Below are 17067 nucleotides of genomic sequence, written 5' to 3'. Positions count from 1 at the left end.
TTAAATTATTTAATAAAATATAGATTTTAAATGATAATATATTTAAAAGAAATAAAATATAAAATATATTCCAATAAGTGATAAATAACTTTTTATCTATGCATTTTTTCAAATAAAGGTTTCTATCTATATTTAGGAGGATATTTTAAATACTTTTTATTTATTTTAAACATTTCATTTTTCAAAACTGACCCTATCAAACAATATATTTATATATAATTCATAATTTATTTATTTTTGATTATATAATTATTAATTTATTATAATAATGATTTTATCTTTTTATACTTTACATAACTTTTAAAAATATTAATCTAAGGATTTATTTTGTAATTAATATATCTTTTAGATAATATGCCTATTCAAAAATTTTAACTTATTGACAAAGTACACATTTTGTACACAGTAAATGTAAACTCTAAAAATATAATATTCTTTTCTTGTCACTAAAACCATTCACTAAATTCAATAACTAATATAATTTATATATGCTTATCCTCTAATTATTATTAGTATATAAAATTTAAACACAGTAAAGATAAATAAATAAGTATTTTTTTTTTACAATTTTTAGATTAATTTAAAATAAATATAAGATAATACATAAATAAACATCCTTTACAATTTGAATAAGCCCAAGAGGGAAAGATAGAGTATTAAATTATCTTCCTTTTTGTTTCTTCTTATCTCAGCATCCTTTTCAGTGCACCAAACAAACACCGACCCCACTCCAAAACCAACCGTCTCAACAAGCATCGCTTGCTCCAGGTGCCCACCTCCCTTCTCTCTTTTACCTTTTCTTTCTCTATTTAATCAGTTTTTTTTCTTCAACCTTTTCTTCTTCTGCAGAAAATCATTTCGAGCCTTTGATCATATGACGAGAGGTACATACGGAGGTTATATATATATATATATATATATTGGTTATCCATTTCTCTTTTTTGACTGGAAATTGACGTTATCGTAAAAAAATGTTCAGAATTATAGGCTTTTCGTCGTTTAAAATTGATTCCTACATGTGATATTTGGAGATTTATATAATTCTCGTGGGATCGTTATTTTTAGATTATAGTAATGACGGTGTGAGTCTTCTTTTTATCTTCGAACGTACAGGTGACCTTGGTTTTTCCCACGGAAAGAATTTTTTGCTGAAGTTTGTGTTTAATATCCTTGTGGGCAGCTTGTGACATGTTTCAGTATAAATCCACGAGTCCATCATAAGATGCGGAATCTGATATTTTAGAAATGCAATTATGATGAACTCGATTTGTTGCTGACATCTTTTTATTTGGTTCACAAACTACATTTTCTGGTGTTTTCAAATAATTGATTTTTTGCCTCATAAATACTGTGTTCTTATAGCCAATGGTTGTTGAGAATTGTTATATGTGGGACAGTTCTTCTTCCTCTTGATAATCATGTCAGCTCGGTACTTATTCTTCTGCACTTTCATATTTGCAGGGTTAAGTGAAATGAATGTTTCCACTTTTGGTAATTGAATGGATAGTGTCATGGCCTGGTTTTTATGAGATATATTGATTACAAGATATTTCCACAATGGGGGTTGCTTGTTCTAGGAAAAGAGACCAACCGGCTGATGTGGATGATTTCCAGAGAGGGGTTTCTGGAAGATATTGCAAGAGTGGAAGTTCCAAGTGGTTAGCAACAACTTTTACTAGGCCTGTTCTAGAAAATCAAAGGGAAAAAAGGAAATGTCCATCACTTTTGGAATTATGCGCTTACAAAATACGGGAGGTATTGAATGCTTGCACCTTTTGTTTTTGGAATCCTTACTTCCTGCACCCAAACTGATCTTCTGAGTTTGGTTCATGAGCAGGACATAGTTAATTATGGTTCATTTTCTATGCTTCCAAGAGATCTAAGTCAACAGATCTTTAATGAACTGGTAAATTCCCACTGTTTGACTGATGTTTCTCTTGAAGCTTTTCGAGATTGTGCTCTTCAGGTAACAAGTTATAAATTGGGCAATCTGGATTTCAAATCTTGTCAAATATTTACTCAATTGTTGATCAGTTCAGTTGAACCATGATATCTTATCTTCTTTGCAAAAGGACCTTCACCTGGGGGGCTACCCCGGTGTTAATGACAATTGGATGGACGCTATCTCTACACAAGGACCATCCTTACTTTCGGTGGACCTCTCTGGTTCCGATATCTCTGATCCTGGATTGATATATCTCAAAGACTGCATGAACCTTCAAGATTTAAATTTAAATTACTGTGACCAGATTTCTGACCGTGGGCTAAAAAACATCAGTGGTACCTTTTTAATGCTCTATTATTCTGATATACTAAAATGCTAAAATTCCATAATAGGTAAAATTATTTAATAGCAAATAGTTGATTGCAACCTGTGATGCAACATGACCAGGCAAGTCTGGATTCTGACCCAAGGTTTTGACAAGTTGAATTTTATCTTTCTTAGCTGCTTTTCTGTTTATATTCTGCCCCCCTTCCTGGTTACACTTCTTCTCAGTTCAGTTCTTTTCTTCCTTCCAACTTCCTTGTTAAATTAATGTTCAGCAATTTTGCTTATCTTAGTAATTTCCAGCACGTGACATAAAATCTTTTAGGTCTCTCAAACTTGAAGAGTCTCACATTTCGGAGAAACAGTGCAATCACTGCACAAGGAATGATTGCCTTATCTGGCCTAGTAAACTTGTTGAATCTGGATCTAGAAAAGTGTCCTGGGATTCATGGGGGGCTTATTCACATAAAAGGTAACTTTCTACTTGTCTGATTGTATGGTATTTTATTTTTTGTTTTATTAACATGTATGGAGATGAGTTTATGATGGGTTTGGCCTTTCCCTTGACTAATTAGCCTATACTCGGATGCAGTTCCTTGGGATATTATGTTTTCATGTTAGTTATGCATGTTATGTCAGTATTATTTTACATTTGGCTGATGAGCCCTGTTAATCAATCTACAGGCATGACAAAGTTGGAATCTCTTAGTATTAAATGGTGTAATTGCATAACAGATGCTGATATGAAGCTTCTTTCAGGTGAATGTTACATTGCCTTTGTTACTATTTGGTAGTTTTTTTTCAAATTATTTATATTCTTTGGTTAAGCCTGTTCTCATTGTCTATGTCCCATAGATGTAATTGTGTAAATTCACTGTTTTTACCTTCCTTACGAAGAAACTTGTCTAGTCTTGACCTACAGTTGGCTTACATTCATATACATGCATGTGTGTACCTCTTCACAATCATCCCTGTTAAACAGAAATTTTATGTTCTCTCGACCTCCAGTTGGCTATGTTTATTTCCCAGTGATTCAACTCTGTTACCTTTGTCATAGGATTTAACTGTTCCAATATATCGTTTGGTAGATCAATGTGTTTTGAAAGTTTTTCCATTTCTCTTTTTGATTAACCTTGACCCTTGTCTATTATTTCCGCGGCCACTTCATCACATGTAGGTTAAGGACACTTAAAATTGACTGTATTCAATACCACTGCTCCCAAGTTTGCTAATGCTTTAATGTTGTGAATAATATGAATTAGTTAATTCATTTATGTTTCTTAGCTAACTTCTCTTATCATGATTTAGGGTTTGCAAACTTGAAGAGCCTACAGATTTCCTGCAGTAAGGTCACAGATTTTGGCATCACTTATTTAAAAGGTGCTTCGTCCTATTTCATTTGCTGTGATGCTTTATGCTATGTTTTTTTATGACATTTACTGATAGTTTGTTATGTTGGGATACTCTGATTTGGGGGAATTTTTATGAGTGTATTGCATGGTCATGCTGTTGGCTGTTATTGATTATTAAATTCCTATTTACCTGAACTTCTTTATGTTTCTAATCTGATTCAGGTCTACAAAGGCTTTCTGTTTTGAATTTGGAGGGCTGTCCAGTTACAGCTTCATGCTTTGATTCTCTTTCAGGTGTGTATCTTGTCATCCATACCACTAACCATTTCCTGTATTAGACGGCTTTATCAGGAGCTGCAAATTGCAGTTTTGTGTGTTCTGTTAAAATGTGATGTTTCATTTAAAACATCCATTCTCTTCCCTTTTTCGCTTCAGTATTTTGGTGCTTTTGATAGTAGCTCATGCATTTGGGTTTTAAAAATCTGTGCGGGGAACTCCTGATGGTGTTTCTTTATGATCTCTTTTATTTTCAACTTTATATTTTGTAATTCTGTAGAAATATTAAAAAATACGTGATATATTGTATAAAATCTATTTACTTTTTGTGGGTATTTTGACAATTAAACAGGGTATTAACTTTGCATTTTCTTTTTATTTTCATAGCTCTTGCATCTCTGTCATATTTGAATCTCAGCAGATGCAATTTATCGGATGATGGATGTGAGAAGCTTTCAAGTAAGTTTCATATTTACCCCATTTCATTTTTGTAGAGTTAAAGTTCTGAGATCCCTTTGACTTATGTGTATTTACTTTTGACAGACTTTGCTAATCTGAAGGCATTAAACTTGGGTTTCAATGACATCACTGATGCATGTTTGATTCACCTGAAAGGTTTTTTCTCTCTCTCTCTCTTCTTCAGTTGGATACTATAATAAACTATGTATTTTTGCTTCATATATATAGTCTCTACTATTTTGGAGATAGGATAATGAAGATGATATTGGTACTGAAATTTTTTATCTGAGTATTGAGATTATTCTTTGGGAAACATATTTAAGAATCTTGTGATAATATTTTTAAAATTCTTTCGTAATTTTTTTATGGGTGCTACAGCTCTTTTTTTGAATACTTATTCAGGTTTGACAACTTTGGAGAGCTTGAACTTGGATTCATGTAGAATTGGTGATGATGGGTTGGTTCACTTGACAGGTTATTCGCTCAAACTACAATAACCTTCGATAAATATTTCCTTTTTGTTCTGATTTAGGGAAAAATCTGTTTTCAGCCGATGGAGGATCATAGAAACATGCAGATATGTGAACAGATAAAGGAAATATCACAACCTCCCAAACAATCCACCCACTCACCCTCACCCCCACCCCCCACCCCCCAAAAAAAAGGGGGAAAATGGAGGAACACAAGAGACAACATAAAGTTGTAGTTTCCTTCAGAATATATCAGAAATTATTTTCTCTAGCTAGTGGAGTAATTTTTAAGTTTATTTTATCTAGCACAAAATTGTTGGAGTTGCGCTCAAAATATATTGGAAATCATTTTCTCTCGATGGTGGAATGAGAGAGAACACAAGAGAGAGAGAGAGAACATAAAGTTGTTTGTAGCTTCCCTCACAAGATATTGGAGAGTATTTTCTCTACCTAGTTGAAGAAGTTTATAAATTTTCTTAAGGAATATATTGCTATACCGAATTTATTGGAATAATAATCTTGAATTTTTGGATTTCTTTTTATGAGATTTCCTTGTAAGTTACCGTTGCATTAGATATATGTGATGAGGATGCTGCCAATTTTAGTTGATATGAATCAGTATTTCCATTGGAAGCCGAATTAATCTCGGTATATGGTTTTGAAGAAAATTAAGTGCTTCAAAATTTAGAATTGCTTCACTTTTTAAGTAGAAATAATTTAACTAGATGTTCCCCACCTTTTCTTGTTGTCTTCTGTTGGTTCCATTCCACTTTTAGTATACTAATTTCATTAAATTTAATAGTTCATTTCATTATATTTAATAGTTCACTCTTGATAAAGCTGCTGTTGAACACCCCAAAAAAAAGAGCTGATGTTTCTCTTGTTTGTTTAGGTCTTCAAAATTTGAAATGTTTGGAGTTGTCTGATACTAATGTTGGAAGCAATGGCCTTCACCATCTTTCTGGTTAGACATCCACCTTTTTCTTAATTTGACATAATTTATAGCTCAGTTTTGTTGGTAAAATGCTTTTATAACTCTTGTGTTTCCATCATTTGAGATGATTCTCTGTTGCCACTTGCTTCCATTTGATATCCTTCTTTGGAATCTTTCTTGTAGCTTAGGAGATTTTCCTTTCTGATATGGGTTTATCTGGTGTATGAAACTTTTATATATTAGGAGCCTTACGGTTTCAAGTTGCTAAGATCCTAAAGGAGTTCGGTGATGATGAACCAATTAAAATCAGGTGGAACAAGCACCTCAGGGCTATTGTATGATGATGAGTTCTTGCAGCCTGAGAGGTGTTTTGATCACATAATTACGAGTGTGCCACCTGAAAGGAAGCACTTGTGCAATAGGGAAAGACTAAAAAGTTGACTTCATAACAATCTCGTATGTGAGCTTCCATTCCATGCCATCTAGGACTTCCCAGGAATAATGCAAACCCAAGAATTCGGCCAGCCACATTACAGGATTACCTCTATTACGTACTATTCTAACTGCGTTGAAATTCATATTTGTAACATATTACATAGATGCTAGAGAGAGTGAGCAAGAAGTGATATAGTGGAATGCTATGGCATTGAAGTATTGGAGGAATAAAGAACGTGGTAATGGAGTATTGGAAGAATGGAGGGGAGCAACGAAATCCTGGAAGCATGGGGTGCTGGTTCGAGTGCTATTGTCAGTGAGAGCTGATATAAGGTGCATTAGTGCAAGGGATGCTTTATCAGGGAGTATTGTCACTGTCATCAAAGCTGTTATTGGAGAGCAGTTCCTAATCATGTTGTCCTTGTAAGACATGTTAATTGCAGAAAAACGAACAGCTAAAATTTGTTTTAATGCTTAACCTAGAGAAAGTAGATAAATGAAATTTTAATTTTTAAGCTGTGAGAGAGCAGTCACCTTGTTCGCTTATTTAGGGAACTAAATCACTTATTATGCATATTGAGAAGGGTACATGCTTGAACAATCTAGTGGTTCTTATACACGATCATTCATTTTTTGATTGGTTTACGCTTTGTAGGTTTGCATAAGCTGGAGAGTATAAACCTGTCATTTACTGTTGTTACTGATGGCGGATTAAGAAAATTGTCTGGACTTTCATCACTTAAATCTCTTAATCTCGATGCTTGTCAAATCACAGATGCTGGACTTGCAGCCCTTACAAGTAAGACTGTCCAAAACAATTGTCTAAAGCTCTGCATGCTTCTTCTTTCAATTTTTTGAGTAGGGTTTTTCGTCATTGATTATGAAGTAACGTATTCATATTTCTGGCCAACAATTGTCAGAAAACCATTCAACAAGAAACATACGTTTTATATTAAACTAAAAATCAGTGAAATGTATATATTATCTGTTCTTTGGGCTTTAACAAGCACTTTAGGATGCTATACCTTGGATCATGTGCATATCAGTTAGTACACTTAGTTTTCTAGGTTTATTGTACTACTATTATTTTTTCTCTCTTCTTGAGGCAGGTTTGACTGGATTAACTCATCTTGATCTTTTCGGAGCTCGTATCACTGATTCTGGGACAAACTACTTGCAATGTATGTTTTGCACTTAGTTTTGAATTCTTCTGATCTACGAGTTCACTTGATATGCTACCTTTTTGAGACCGAATTGGTTATGTATGTAATAGATTTCAAGAACTTGCGCTCCTTGGAGATATGCGGAGGACGATTGACAGATGCTGGTGTGAAGAATATTAAAGACCTTTCATCCTTGTCGCTGCTAAATCTTTCTCAGAACCATAACCTAACAGATAAAACATTGGAGATGATATCAGGTATCGTGTGAGTATAAAACTTTCTTATTTTCCTACCTCGGAGGGAGGTGGCTGAGAACGATAAAATGTAGGCACTATTATCGCAGACCATAGTCGTGGACCTGATACGTTTTGTGTACATTCCATTTAAATGCATTCAGGGTTGACAGGATTGGTCTCTCTGAATGTTTCGAATTCACGTGTCACGAGTGCTGGATTGCGACATTTAAAGCCACTGAAGAACTTAAGATCTATGAACTTGGAGTCTTGCAAGGTCACAGCAAATGACATGAGGAAGCTTCAGTCAGCGAGCCTCCCTAATCTGGTAAACTTCCGCCCTGAGTAATTCTTATGATGTGGCATGGTTATATCATAGTACTAAATTGTGGTCGCGGGGTCGTGGTTGTTGTTGTTACGACATGATTTGTTTCCTAAATATAATTATATTCCGAAATTATGGATATAATTGTGGTGTCATGGTGATCTTAAAAAAACGTTACGATGCAATCGTTACTTTGTATCGTTACTTTGTGTTGCATCCGTAATTTAGTACTACGCGATATATATCGTAGATGACTTTTATTATAGAGAACACTGCTATCTGTAAATGATAAAGTTAAAGCAGATGTTGGACAGAATTTAATAACTATTAAATTATATTGGAAATTGTTTGGTATATTAGTAAAAATTCAGTGTTGAATGTAACTATATTGCTTGATAAGAATAAATAATGATTTTCTTGGGAATAACTTGTGTTATAATTTTTATCATATTAATATTTTATTTATTTTTTAGAAAAATTAAATTAAATATAATAATTTAAAATAATTTATTCTAATTATATTATAACCACTTATCATAATCATAGTCATTCAACAGAGAACCAGTCCCTAGACTCTATTCTCAACTTCCATTGCCACCATATCAGCTTTGACTGAACCTTTGCAATCCCCGAGCTTAACCACTCGGACCGAATATTACTCAAGTCTACCTACTACCAACACCATCTTCATCGCCCATATTCATCCTCCACCATCGCTATCGAAGCCTCAGCCTCCATCATCAACAATCATGAATTATCGTTCCCTCTAAACAACCATCTTCCTCGAACTACTACTCTAAACCTTCAACCACCAGTCTCAAGACCCTTTTACCCAAATCCGTATATCACCTGAACAAATTTGATGACTAATCTAACCTATAAGCTGCAAATAATGGAAGGCAATCATACTAAAAACTTTGTTCTAATTTATAAGGTGATGATACATTGTGAACAAAATGTCATACCAAAGTACAAATGAGCATTAAGCTCAACAAGCAACCTTATTTGGGATAGGCTCAGGAAGTGCAGTCAGATTTGTACCGGACATGATCATATACCTAGTGGCTAATGTTAAGGGCTGCTTTAGACACCATAATTCGTGATGCAAACCGGCATGCCACCACTTTTGTTCCCGGATTTTCAATGGCCTGAACCTTGAGGGAGACGGAATGAACCAGAAGCGTATAGCATCTGATAAACTGGTCGTATTCTAATTGTTAGAAACAAGCCCAAAATGCTGCCTAGACTGCAGATGCCGGCTAAAACGAAGAAGGTGAGACGGAAGCATTCGGGTCCCAAGCAGATGGAACTTCCTTGCTTAGCAGCTTCAGCATCGTAAACAGAACCGGCGAGCAAACCTGAAAAAAGAAGTGCACCTACAGGGTTGCCTATCATCATAAAGTTATAAATGATACCAAAATGTTTCAAGCCGAAAAGTTCAGATGCCGTTGGAACCATGAGACAATATTGAAATCCGAGGCAGATGCCAAGCAAAGCAGTAGAAATATAGAGGGTACCGCTGAAAGCCAATGCATACATAACAAATGCTAAAACCATAACCACTAGCGTGCAGGCCATCCAAAATGTACGAGGAATGCTTCTCGTCCTGCGAGCACACAAACTAACTCTTAGAATAGTGCTTGGCACAAACAAGGGTAAATTTTAATAAAACTATTGAACTATTATCGCCCCGGAAAATACATCGTTCGGAGTCTGTGACCGGAACAAATTTTGGATAAAATCACTATAGGAACATCTCCAATTTCCAACTACCAACCCAAGAACCAGTGCCTTCTAAGCAAAACATGCATGGATAGGGATGCATGCTCAAGAATGACAATAAGAAATAAGAGATTATAGCAGTTATCACACTGGTTTTTAATGATTACAGAAAACAGATAGAAGATAATTACATCTTAACTGTACAAGAGATGGTGAATCAGAATTTTGTAATGAGGACTAACCTGACAAAGTGTTCTGAAAGAGCACTCGAGCCAAGACGACCGATGAAATTGCAGAAGCTAAAAAGGGAGAGCAGTATTGTTGTATTATCTACGCCAAATGCAATTCCGATTTGAGCCAAGTTATTGGTAACGGTAACACCAGAACCAACTCCAAGAAAATATACAACCCAAAGAAGCCAAAAATCAGCCTTGATAAAAGCTTCATGAAGCTTGAAGTCCTCCCCCCTCCTGGGTCTTCTTTTCTTCTTCACTGCCCCTTCTCCCACAGCAAGAAGAGTTTCCACATCCGAGGCGTATTCACTTTCGAAGAAACTTCCAAGATTTGATGCTGATGAAGATGGTGACAACAAAGGATCAGAGTGAGTTGGACCGCCTTCTCCCTCGGTCAAATTCTCTGTTGAACCTGCCAGGGGTGTAAGTGTGCCTGCATTTGCTCGAGTAAGTGTCATCTTGACTGGAATTCCGAGAGGGGCAATCAAGAAGATAAATACGATAGCAAGTAGCACATAAGAAAAAGCATCACTTAAAGAAACTATGTCATATATAACTGTTATTATGATAAGATAGATGGCAAGCAAGACACTAGCAACTTGGGTAAAAACAAAGTGGACATGAACCGAAGAGTCTTCTCCGGAAGGAGGAGTGCAAGGGCGAACAAAGTACATCATGGCCAAACATAACACTGGAATTCCGAGAGTAAGGAACAGCAGTAGTTTCGAAGCACTTCGTTCAAGCAGCGAGCTGTACAATACGGTATATACAGCAGCACTGATCCCGGAATATCCTTTGAGGATGCCAGAAACAGTACCCCTACTGAGGGGAAAATTTCTCATGTTAGTTACCAGAACTGCCGTGCTAAACCATGCATTACTATTAGAGCCGACCACAAGCGCGATCCATAACTGTCATGGCATGGAACATGGGTGTAGTAAGTACATAAAACTGCTAAGAAGCTCACTTAAAGAAAATTATACTGTCACTTCGATGTGTTCGTCTCCATCAATAACCTCACATCTCTTCACAGTCCAAAAGAGACTGGGAATAAGGAACACAAATCTCATTTGATAAGATGCCCTATGAGTATGAGATGCTTACCCGGTAGCAACAGAGCTATCTTTAACTTTTTAGCACATAAAGTATGTATGAAGAGAATGAATAAATAGCCAGTGAAATAATTTACCAATTACAGGTTTGGAAATGCTTCAATAAAGACATAAGAAACAACAATAAATTGCTTGGAGAAAAAAAAAATGAAACTGATCAACTGAGAGCCTAATCCCAACATAACCAGACAAGAGAAGTATGAGATTCACATGAATTAAGATCGAAACTCGAACAAATATGAATGTTACAGAAAGAACACTTAAAAAAGATGCATAATACAGAATCAGAAACCATGAATCTACGAGTTCTGGAAACTGGTAAGAAGCCTTAGGCTGCTTTTTTCCAGACATAACTTGATCAAATTGGCACACAGAAACTGTAGCACCAAATCTTATTACCGATCAAGTCGAAGTTTTAGATTAATATCTCACTGGAAGAAATCTTAAACAAGGAAAATAATCAAAACCAAAGGTCCTGCATAGTACCGGGCAAATTCAAGTTATGAAGTAACTCTTATGGTTGGACAGATTCAAGGCCTTCCATGAGCTATTAAGATTAGACCTATTTTTTTTATCAAAAAAAATGATTAGACCTATTTGTTGTCATCATTCATGACTAATACCGCGTCTAAACAATCTCCAAAGGATATAGAAAAAGCAGATGATATTCCCTATATTACACCCATCCCATCCCACTTTAGCTGGTGCAATCACATCACACCACATACAAAACCATTGTTGACTTTGCTGAGGACCTTACACTGATGTTCAAAAAGATAAGCCCTGTGCTTAAAGCATCAAGACAAAGATAAAACTCACTTCATCTGGTTCAACTACACCCCATACAACCTTGAAGAATCTAATTCTCGGCATATACATAACCAATTTCAGTAACAAGAACAACACATAACATATATAGCTTTATATATATAAAAAAACTGATAGCTAAATAAACTCATACAATTGAAATGATCACTCACCAGCCAGTAAGGAAGAGCATGAATAGTTTGGGTAACAGCAAGCCAGATAACACCATATCCCAAGAAACAGGCGAAGACCCCAACAAGAAGCACAGTCCAAGGAGGGAAACGATTACTGGCGATACCAGGGAGGAGCCCGACACTCTCTCCGATATCATTAGCGACCCCTAAGAAGGTGAGCTGTTGCTGGTTGAACCCCAAAACTGATTTGAGAGCAGAAGAATAGAGTGGGAAGTTGGAGCCGTTCCCTGCTGATATCTGAACCCATACAGCAGCTGCCAACCCAACCCATGGTGGCCTGCTCCCCGCTTTCAGCTTCAGTTTTGTCATTCGTGCTGTGTGCTTAGAGGAACTTGTTTTGCTTCTTTGTTGATGTAGTTGGTAGGGACAATTTTCATATACAAACACAGAACTTAGGCCTGTTAATGGAATTTATTAGTGCTGCCAACTTTTGTTTTTAGAGTAAATTACTCAATTCTTCACTAAACTTTATTTTCTCTTCTATTTTACTCATTATACTTTTAATTTTTCTATTTTTATCACTAAACTTTACAGATTAAATCATTTTGCTCACTCTGCCGTTAGTTCTCTAACGTTGTGATGATAATTTATTTTATTATTATTATTTAATATAAAATAATTAAAAATATAAAGGGTAGATTACACCGTTCCTCATTGAACTTTACCCTCTCTTCTATTTTGCTCACCCAACTATAAAGAAGAGGATTCGAAACGATATCGTTTTGGTGTACATTTGAGTTCTTCAAAACAACGTCGTTTTGATACTAGTGTCATGTCATAACACTGTTAAAAAGTTAACGACAGTGAACAAAATGATTCAATCTATAAAGTTCAGTGAGCAAAATAGAAGAAATGAAAGTATGGTGAGTAAAATAGGAGAGAGAATAAAATTCAGTGAGAAACAATGGAATTTAACCTTGTTTTTATTAAACACTAGCAGTAGTTTTCGAAAGCCTTTTATTTTCCATATGGATATAAAATATACACATGGATTTGAAAAGGTCATCGTATAAAATAGCTCAATTGTATCTATGAAGATCTTTTTGATCCTTACTAACGTAGATGATGATGGGTTTTCTTCTTCTTATAATCCGAAATCTCCTTGTATACAAAGTTGGTTTTTTTAGTTGGAAATCTCCTTATATTTAAAGTAAAATTTAATAGAGAAAACTAACCGACATAGATTGATATTGATGGGTTAGGTGGCATGCATCAATGGTATGGTGGGAAAGGTTCATGTGATAAATTTGTATTCATTTGGTATGTTTCAACAGTTACTGGTGATATAAGCATATTTTATTCATTTGGTATGTTTCAGCATTTAAGTCCTATGTCACGGGCATAGATGAGCAAAAATGAAACTATTGTGAATGATTCTGCATTGTCATTTACTAACAATTGAGAAACCAAGGATTTTCCCCATTTATCCATTCAAAGAACTGCTACAGGTAAACACAAGTGTAGCCTAGTTGACCCAGATGCAGAGCATGTTTCGGACCCTACGAGTCGATTGTCATTCGGATTCGAGAGTTGAAACAAAACCATGATGCATGATAATTTCCCAAAAATGAATCGAACAGTTTCTCAACAGAATACCAGCCTATTTAAAGAAGGAGAAGAAGAGAAAGTTTGGGATTCAGAGGCAGATGTTTCCTTAGCAGACTTCAACCGGACACTTGTCTAAGAGGATCGGGGAACAATTTGGATAATTTGTGGGGACCAGCAAATGCAAGGGCTGAATTGGTGACTGCGTAGCAACAAACAGATATAATGCCAAGAAAATCATAATACTTCAGGTTAAGACATCAGTTTCTTTCCATGAGCTAAAAACTAACCATTTGTGATGACATGTACTGTGATTTCAAATTTGAACTGAGAGCCACAGCACCGAAAGAGCACTTGACAATGGTTCCTTCACCCCCTTCAACGGTTGCAGCTGTTGCACCTGGATCAACATCTTCATCACTGATATCAACCACTGTGTCTATAAGTCTCTGGTTTATTTCCCTTATTTCTTCCAAAAGGGCATGACTAGCCTGCAATAGCTTCCATGTCATCTTTTATATCTAATCATATGAAGTAAATTGTGGCTATCTCAGACAACACTAAGTTATGTATAAAATTTATCTTGCCAGCATAAGATAGACTCTCTTATCGCTAAGAAGTTGAAACGTGAAAACCATAATGTCGAGTTCTCATTTACACAGAGTGATTAAACATCAGAAATTAGAATGGCAGTCGGAAAATTTTATCTGCCTGCATTCAGTGCACCGTTGAACAACATAACAATAGAATTTCGAAAAAACATTCAGAATAAATTTCCAATCACATCAGGCACTATATAAAGCTACAAGGTCAAAATGGACCGTGAAATTTAACCAATGACTTCCAAGTGTCTATAACTAATATTTTCATTACAGGTTTCTTGACTACATGCTGAAGCTTCTTATCAATGCTTGATAGTCTATGCTTACCGAGGACTATATGCACTCCAAGAAGAAAGAAAACTAAGAACCATATGATTCAGAACAATAATGATGCAAGAGCTGAAAGGGTCCACAATTTTTTCTTCACCAATGTTCATGTCACCTTTACTATTTACCTAGTCACAAGCTTAAATGTATGTAACTATTAACTAAGTAGAGACAACTATGAGTTATGCTAAAACTTTTGTTAAAGCCATTTTATAGCTTCCTTGGGAAATCTCCAATTCTCCATAAACTTCATGATCTATGTTCAACTTGAACAAACTCATTCCTTAGATAACAAAATATAGACAAAGTTAGAGGTTTAGGTGTTTAAAAAGAAACGAGACCATACATAATCCAAAAGGTTCCAAACTGGATTGATGAACATTAAATTTGGCATTAGAAGCAGTGCAATGAATAGAAATTCAACCATTTACATGAAGTGCTGGAAGAGGCTTCCTAAAAAACATAGCAAAAATGCATTTTTGAAAACATGCACCATGAGCAAAGAGTAATACCTCAATTCTTGGCCGCTTGACACTAGATGTTGCAGTTGACTCCAAAGTCAGATGTCTCTGAACCAGTTAGTTTGAAACTATCATTCAAACTACCTGCAGATGATACAACATTTAGGGGGCATGGCACTAGTGTGACGCCTAATTTTCTTTGTCCCGCTCTTTCCATCTTGACTGATGAAACTTCTTGCTTGCAGATGACACTTTGTCATAGCAACCAGATCCTCACCCACTGCAGCTCTTGACCCATTACCTGGGGCTGAGCCTGCTATTCTGTCAGTCCTGCTGACAACTGAATGTCACTTACAGATGCCCGCAATGCTATAGATGAAATGGATTTCACCTGTAATTAAAGCAAATTAAAAATCAAATTAATCCAATATCTTTTTGAGAGGAGAGAAGGTAAAAGAACTTCTACAGCTTTAACCACAAAAGAAAGGGAAAGAAGTGTCAAGATAGAGCTTCACTAACTGCTTTCGTTAAATGATCAAGTGGTTGCTCGGTAATGTTCGACTTGCTGGAAACAGTTGTCAAAGCATTAGGATGAGTTCCATCACCACCAGTGAACTCAGCAAGCAGAGGTGAGGCTGATATCCCTGAGTGCCAATTGCAAGGGATTGGGAGCCTGCTTGAACACCAGTTCCTTGTTGATTTCCAATAGTAGCAACATTTGGGAGAGAAGTTCCCTGAACAGGTTTTTCAGATTCCCCAGGCATAGGTGATGGAGCCAACGGAGTTGAAGGTGAAGGAACAACAAAAGGTGAATTTGCAGATTGCAAGGGAGTTCCATCTTTTAGCAGGTTTTGCTGATCAACCTGTGGGGAAGAATGCTGAGGCATCTGAGGAGATACAGCCTGAAGTAGCTGAGGTGAAGAAACAGGAAATTGAGTTCCTGGTTTCAACTGTTGATGGTTATAAGATTGACACTGGCTTGCCGGAAGATGTTGGAATACCCCTGGCTTAGCACCCATCCCCTGCCTCATATCATTCGCAACATTCATCTGATGCAGCTGGGGCATATGGTGTGTCTTCAATTGAGTGGACAGCTGTTTGTCACGAAATTGGGCCCCGTGACATGTTGCTTTGCTTTCTGCTGTGGCAGCTGCAGCTGCTGCTGCCGCTGTTGTTGCCGTAGCTGCTGCTTCTGTTGAATATACTGGTTTTGTAGTTGGCGATGTTGAAACTGTTGCTTGTACTTTTGTGACTGCATCATTTGCTGTTCTTGATGTTGTTTCATATGCTGGTGCTGAAGATGATTAATGTTCTGCGGCAGGCCACATACCCCCCTTTGTGATGACAAGCTATTAAATTTGTCTGCTGGGAGGTACTCACAGGATTTTATTGCAAGGGTCCTGGTGCAACCGGCTGCATCGAGCCAAGGGCATTACCTTTTCCTGAATCCATATTAGAACTTGGTTGTAATGAATTTAACTTGGTCTGCTGTGTTGTCGAAACCCCAGTCGACAAAGAATTATTCTGAATGCTTGTCATGTTGGTAGGTTGCATTGCCAGCACAAAACCTTGTAATTTTTTCTATAAGAATTGGACGCCTAGTTAAAACCCCTTCATAATCATCAACATACTAAATCATATATCAATGAAAATTAAAAGGAGAAAAAGTGTACCTCATGATTTATTAAATAATCAAACCGAAAGAACACACCATCACCAAAAAACTAAAATAACCGAAAGGAGCACCCAACTACATTAATGTGAAAAAACACAACCGACTCCAAGAGGCAAACTATCTACATATTTAGAGAAGAAAAACAATCTAATCAATTAAATTCATCACAATCAGGTTCCAATATGGATTCAACACAAGGTAATGCCCTTGACTCGATGCACCCGTTCCTTTCGATTACAGAAAGTAATTTTTAATCATAGAGTTTTGCTTTCCAAAAAGATGATCGGTGGCTTTTTTTTTTCCTTGGCAGATAATCGGAATAACAGACTATTAGCAAGTGACAAAAAAAATGATGGAAATCACGCGACGCTTATTTGTTTGGTTGGAAGAGACAGAATAAAACAAGGGAAGAAGAAGAGAGAGCGGAGAGAGGTCATATGTTATAGGGTAAACTATTCATTTAACGCCTCAAC

The 17067-nt window shown here is 36.2% G+C and overlaps 2 protein-coding genes and 1 pseudogene across 3 annotated transcripts; 1 reads left to right on the top strand and 2 right to left on the bottom strand.

The window, feature by feature from the left end:
* The first annotated feature begins 719 nt into the window (after positions 1-719).
* Positions 720-8210, top strand: LOC120137880 (F-box/LRR-repeat protein 14-like). 2 transcript variants are annotated; one of them, XM_039153518.1, is made up of 17 exons: positions 720-768; positions 850-884; positions 1462-1755; positions 1838-1966; positions 2073-2280; positions 2595-2741; positions 2954-3028; positions 3578-3649; positions 3844-3915; positions 4285-4356; positions 4441-4512; positions 4759-4830; positions 5719-5790; positions 6851-6994; positions 7305-7376; positions 7469-7615; positions 7756-8210. In XM_039153518.1, the coding sequence occupies exons 3-17, from the start codon at positions 1558-1560 to the stop codon at positions 7938-7940; spliced, it is 1737 nt and encodes a 578-aa protein (XP_039009449.1). In that variant the 5' UTR covers positions 720-768; positions 850-884; positions 1462-1557; the 3' UTR covers positions 7941-8210. The 2 variants fall into 2 exon arrangements, with proteins under 2 accessions (XP_039009449.1, XP_039009450.1); XM_039153519.1 differs by lacking the exon at positions 720-768 and having other exon boundaries at positions 841-884.
* Positions 8211-8917: 707 nt separating this feature from the next.
* On the bottom strand, positions 8918-12353 carry LOC120137882 (protein NUCLEAR FUSION DEFECTIVE 4-like). The gene is made up of 3 exons (XM_039153520.1): positions 11964-12353; positions 9881-10782; positions 8918-9522 (listed from the first exon to the last, which is right to left on the bottom strand). Exons 1-3 carry the CDS (start codon positions 12291-12293, stop codon positions 9057-9059), a joined length of 1698 nt encoding a protein of 565 aa, XP_039009451.1. The 5' UTR covers positions 12294-12353; the 3' UTR covers positions 8918-9056.
* A 1285-nt stretch (positions 12354-13638) lies between these two features.
* LOC120137767 lies at positions 13639-16458 on the bottom strand (annotated as a pseudogene).
* Positions 16459-17067: the final 609 nt, after the last annotated feature.

This window comes from Hibiscus syriacus, unplaced genomic scaffold (genome assembly GCF_006381635.1).
Source record: "Hibiscus syriacus cultivar Baekdansim isolate YM2019G1 unplaced genomic scaffold, ASM638163v2 tig00110676_pilon, whole genome shotgun sequence".
In the NCBI taxonomy this organism is placed as follows: Eukaryota; Viridiplantae; Streptophyta; class Magnoliopsida; order Malvales; family Malvaceae; genus Hibiscus; species Hibiscus syriacus.
This window is presented reverse-complemented; position numbering and strand designations above follow the sequence as displayed.

Bases quoted from the DNA above. Each gene is read 5' to 3' on its own strand.
- LOC120137880 (XM_039153518.1), top strand. From the start codon at position 1,558: ATGGGGGTTGCTTGTTCTAGGAAAAGAGACCAACCGGCTGATGTGGAT. The intron at 2,281-2,594 runs GTACCTTTTTAA...AAAATCTTTTAG, and splicing joins TGGGCTAAAAAACATCAGTG to GTCTCTCAAACTTGAAGAGT. The intron at 3,650-3,843 runs GTGCTTCGTCCT...AATCTGATTCAG, and splicing joins TGGCATCACTTATTTAAAAG to GTCTACAAAGGCTTTCTGTT.
- LOC120137882 (XM_039153520.1), bottom strand. From the start codon at position 12,293: ATGACAAAACTGAAGCTGAAAGCGGGGAGCAGGCCACCATGGGTTGGG. The intron at 10,783-11,963 runs GTGAGTGATCAT...ATGCCATGACAG, and splicing joins ATGCTCTTCCTTACTGGCTG to TTATGGATCGCGCTTGTGGT. The intron at 9,523-9,880 runs GTTAGTCCTCAT...GTGTGCTCGCAG, and splicing joins CTTTCAGAACACTTTGTCAG to GACGAGAAGCATTCCTCGTA.